Source organism: Charadrius vociferus, unplaced genomic scaffold (assembly GCF_000708025.1).
Source record: "Charadrius vociferus isolate BGI_N301 unplaced genomic scaffold, ASM70802v2 scaffold90, whole genome shotgun sequence".
NCBI lineage: Eukaryota > Metazoa > Chordata > Aves > Charadriiformes > Charadriidae > Charadrius > Charadrius vociferus.
This window is the reverse complement of record NW_009647222.1, coordinates 12,426,373-12,430,615: the sequence shown is the minus strand read 5'-3', so window position 1 is coordinate 12,430,615 and position 4,243 is coordinate 12,426,373. Positions and strand designations below refer to the sequence as shown.

The following is a 4,243-nucleotide window of genomic DNA, read 5'->3' as shown; positions in this document are numbered from 1 at the left end:
GCCAAGAAGGCAAATGGCATCCTGGGTTGCATCAGGAAAAGTGTGGCCAGCAGGTCGAGGGAGGTCATCCTCCCCCTCTACTCTGCCCTGGTGAGGCCACATCTGGAATACTGCATCCGGTTCTGGGCTCCCCAGTTCAAGAAAGACAGGGATCTGCTGGAGAGGGTCCAGCAAAGGGCTACAAAGAGGATTAGGGGATTATAACATCTCTCACATGAGGAAAGGCTGAGGGACTTGGGTCTCTTTAGTCTAGAGAAAAGAAGATTGAGGGGGGATCTTATTAATACTTACAAATACTTAAAGGAAGGATGCCAGGTGGATGGGAGCAGCCTTTTTTCTGTGGTGCCCAGTGATAGGACTAGGGGTTATGGGCACAAGCTTGAACATAGGAAGTTCCATCTTAACATGAGGAGGAACTTCTTTACCTTGAGGGTAGTGGAGCACTGGAACAGGCTGCCCAGAGAGGTTGTGGAGTCTCCCACTCTGGAGACGTTCAAAACCCGCCTGGACACTGTCCTGTGCAACCTGCTGTAGGTGACCCTGCTCTGGCGGGGGGGTTGGACTAGATGATCTCCAGAGGTCCCTTCCAACCCTGACCATTCCGTGATTCTGTGAGAGCACTTCTAGGTAATACATGCAATATAGTCAAATCGTGGTGGTGAATTCAAGAGATGACACACAAACCCCGCACCTTGCTGCAACACTGCTCCTTCAGTCTCTGGAGGTGGCTTTATGTTTTTTCCTCAAAAAACTCTGCAGATTTTTTTTTTGCATTTGAATGAGAGAAGCAGAGAGGGAGAAAGCAAAAGAAGTGTGACACTGATATTGAGACCTGTAGGTGAGGAGAGATGGGAATACAGAAGTAGCGGGAAGGCGACAGTAAAAGGAAGCTTATGGAAAGTGCTGGCAACAGCTGCCATGCTAAGCTCCGTTTGCTCAGTCGTGGTCTTTGTGATGCTTCTTGCTGTATTTGGGTACCTTGCTGCTGCAGGAGCTGAGCATGTACTCCATGTAGGAGTATACCTGAGTATACCTTTATAGGTAGGGGACAGCTAAAGAAGGGAGTAAAGGGAACAAGTACCTATATTTTTAATAGAGAAAACACCCACTCCAACTAATGAACTCATGTGGGGGTTCTTCTATAGCTTTTGGGCAGGGCTTTCAAAATGCTTTCAGAAGATTTATTTCCATACAGCAACTCTCAAAGCTGTAGCGTTTCTCTCCCTCCACTGGGAACAACTTGTATGCCAAATTTAATGCAAACACAAGAGTTTCTCAGTCAGTCAAGCGCTCAACATGCCATGAAACTCAATGGGAATGAGGAAAGTGAATCCGCTTTGAAATGTACAACGTTTTTGTTGCCTTCCTCACCCCAACAGGTATCTCTGCTAGTCCTCTGGTCTTGAGAAAGATTTCAGGATGAATGGTGAAGGTTTCGGAAAGCCCTAAATGCAGAAAGAGAAGTTCAGGATAGAGACAGAGAGCACCAGGTTACAAAACATTCACTCCCAAGAGAAGTATAATTTCTCTCACACACTCTAAACTGTGTAGCTCCTGAAAAAAGTGGTTACCTTTTCTTCTAGTTGGTCCCCTGATTGTCTTAGCAGTGAAACTATTGTTTGTATTATCTTTTCTTCATCTGTTAAAGAAGAGTAACATAAATATCTCAGCCTTTCAGTAGTATCCAGGTAGCAAACTATGGCAAAAGCCTTTGTGTCACTTAATCGTGAAAACAGCTGCTGTTTTGTGGCAAATTCACAAGAAGTTGTGCATCCAGGCTTTAAGCAGAAGCTCACTGTTCTAGTCTGTGTTGAGTAAGCAATGCTATTTCTCCATCTGCCCAATGTTTTGCTCCAGTTAATAATCTGGGAAAGAGCAGGGACTTCAATACCCCACTTCCAGCCCTTTGGGCTTTTGAGATATTTCTGATAACAAGCCAGAACAAAAGAGCAGCTAGCGGAAGCCCAGGAAAACGGACTTAAAATTAGGAAAAAAAATCCCCTTATCACTACCATTTATACTGTCTGCAACTCATTAGGAGAAACTCTGGGTTTGACGGATTAAAGAAAACGCAAGTATGGCAGGATCCCTGTTGTAACCAGAAATTCCTAGAAAGTTGCATCAAAACTAAATCTCTGCAGACGTCATGGAAGACAAGCAGTTCAGACTTACAACAGAGATTGCTGAGCAGTGTTGTCCCATTGCTGAAGAGGGATTGACCAGGACATTATTGCCCCAAGGAGTGGTCTTTGTCCTTAGAGCCCCAATGTATTACTCTGCCCTCAGCCCTGCCACTCTTACTACTGCTCTGCCACCTTACATCCCTTTACCTTTATCCTACCTTTCTTATGTCACATCTCCTTGGATTTTTAAGTATGCTTCCTTTAATTGCAGTAGCAGGCAGGACTTGTTAGAGGATTTCAAGAACAGTCCCTGAAACGTGGGCAACAGAGCAAACTTTGTTCTTTGCAGCATCTTACTGCAGAAGTCCCGAGTGCTTCACCATGTTTAGGCAAAATGATTCAGTGTGCAATCCCAACCTGACATACTACCTTTGAGCATGAAATTTTTCACCTTACCACGTTCATCACCCTCAGTTTCATCAGTAGGCCCAGTATCGTCTTCTTCCTGACATGGGCTCTGAAACATTATCTTGAATGACACATCTGAAGGAGATTCCTGGGATCTGGAAGTAACAAGCTTGGCAAGCTTGTCTGCAATGTGGTTGACATCTGCTGTTTCACCTGATTGGGAAGGAGGGTGGGAAATAAAGAAAGCAATTAATCTTTCCAGGAAATAATTCGGTGAGGTGGAAGCGCCCATAGGATACCAAGATATACATTTCCCCATGCTGGGGCTTTGCTGTTCTTTGAGATCAGCTGGTAACAATTTAGAGAGAGAAGTAAAGCAGTGCAGCCCCTCTCTAGTATTTGAGCAGCAGCTAACTATACAGAGCCCATACAGAAGTAAGTGTGTTGCTCACTAGTGCACATCCTTGCAAGCCAGAAGCACACCGTGTATTAAGAAACGTGAGAGTACTGCTCTGTATCGCATATATATATCACATGATAAAACTCCTTGAACGGGCCTTCAAAGAACCTCTCTTCCTTGATTTTAATGTGTAGGTCTTCAGTCTGGCCAATGTTTTATGTTTTCTTTCCAACCAGGCATGAAAAAGAAAAAGCCAATGCTCAGAAAAAAACAATTTGTACAGTTATACAATATTTACCACCATACAATGGAAAACAGAAAAGCCAGTCACAAGCATGAATCTTGTGTGTGCAAGCACTACTGAAGATCTGGCAATCTGCATTCCCGATTGGAAATCAATAGAGCTAGCATAAGAAATGACCAAAAAAGCAAAAGACACCTTCCTCCTCCTGTCTTTCCACAGGCCACCAGCCATTTAAGCTATTTAGAGAGAGATTTAAAGACAAACAGCAAAAGGAAAGAACTAAGACATACTTGTCTGATGCTGAGGATTCCCTTGTAGAACAATCTCAGATTGTGCCTCACAAACCTTGGTGCAATGACCTTGGTGCAATGACGGCGCTGGGGACTTTTCCTGTTCTGCTCTTCTGCAGGGAAAAGGTAGACAATATCCTGGCAAGTATTTTCTTTTTGATTGCTTTTTTCTGTGCTGTTCAGTCATGCCACCCTGATAAACTATTCTTCGGCTTGGTCCATCTTTATCCCTTTGATGGTCAATCTCCACTTTTCTCCTGATTAACGATGATGAATTCTGCACATTAGCCTCATTTTTCAGAAGTTTCCTATATTTACTGACAGACAAACGACGCTGGGCATAGGCCATTAGGATCTTGTATTCTATGCTGTCTTGCTCATCATCTTCCAGCAGTATTTCTTCCATACTGACATCATTTGGCGAAGACATCTTGGTCCCTGCAAGAACATATTCTTAGTTTTAATGGCTTAGGGAACAGCCTGTTTTTCATGAATACCAACCAGTACTTGAAATTTCTACAGAACCTTTCACCAAACACTTTATAAACCTCAGTGAGGTGAAGAATATTGCAGTACCCAGGAGCCAGAGAAGCACTGTTTTCTGGAAAGAGAATTAGAGAATTTGGTTACCAAGAAATACCTCAGGCAGTGTTCAAGGCCATTGAAGAATGGGAACAAGAGATCTGCTACGTTGCTCTTAACTGCATTTGGTGGCTTAGACAGGAAAGATGAGGAAATTCAAGGAGTATTCAATGGTCGGGGTACAGTGCAGGAAAAG

The 4,243-nt window shown here is 43.7% G+C and overlaps 1 protein-coding gene across 1 annotated transcript in view; it reads right to left on the bottom strand.

The window, feature by feature from the left end:
- The window catches only part of BCL2L14 (BCL2-like 14 (apoptosis facilitator)), a 5,502-nt gene extending 1,607 nt beyond the window's left edge, over nucleotides 1-3,895 (bottom strand). Inside the window, exons 1-3 of the mRNA XM_009879726.1 lie at nucleotides 3,466-3,895; nucleotides 2,580-2,744; nucleotides 1,572-1,639 (exon numbers count right to left, since the gene is read on the bottom strand). Coding sequence (XP_009878028.1) covers nucleotides 1,572-1,639; nucleotides 2,580-2,744; nucleotides 3,466-3,895 — 663 coding nt within the window. The remainder of the gene's footprint in view (nucleotides 1-1,571; nucleotides 1,640-2,579; nucleotides 2,745-3,465) is intronic.
- Between the last annotated feature and the right edge of the window lie 348 nt (nucleotides 3,896-4,243).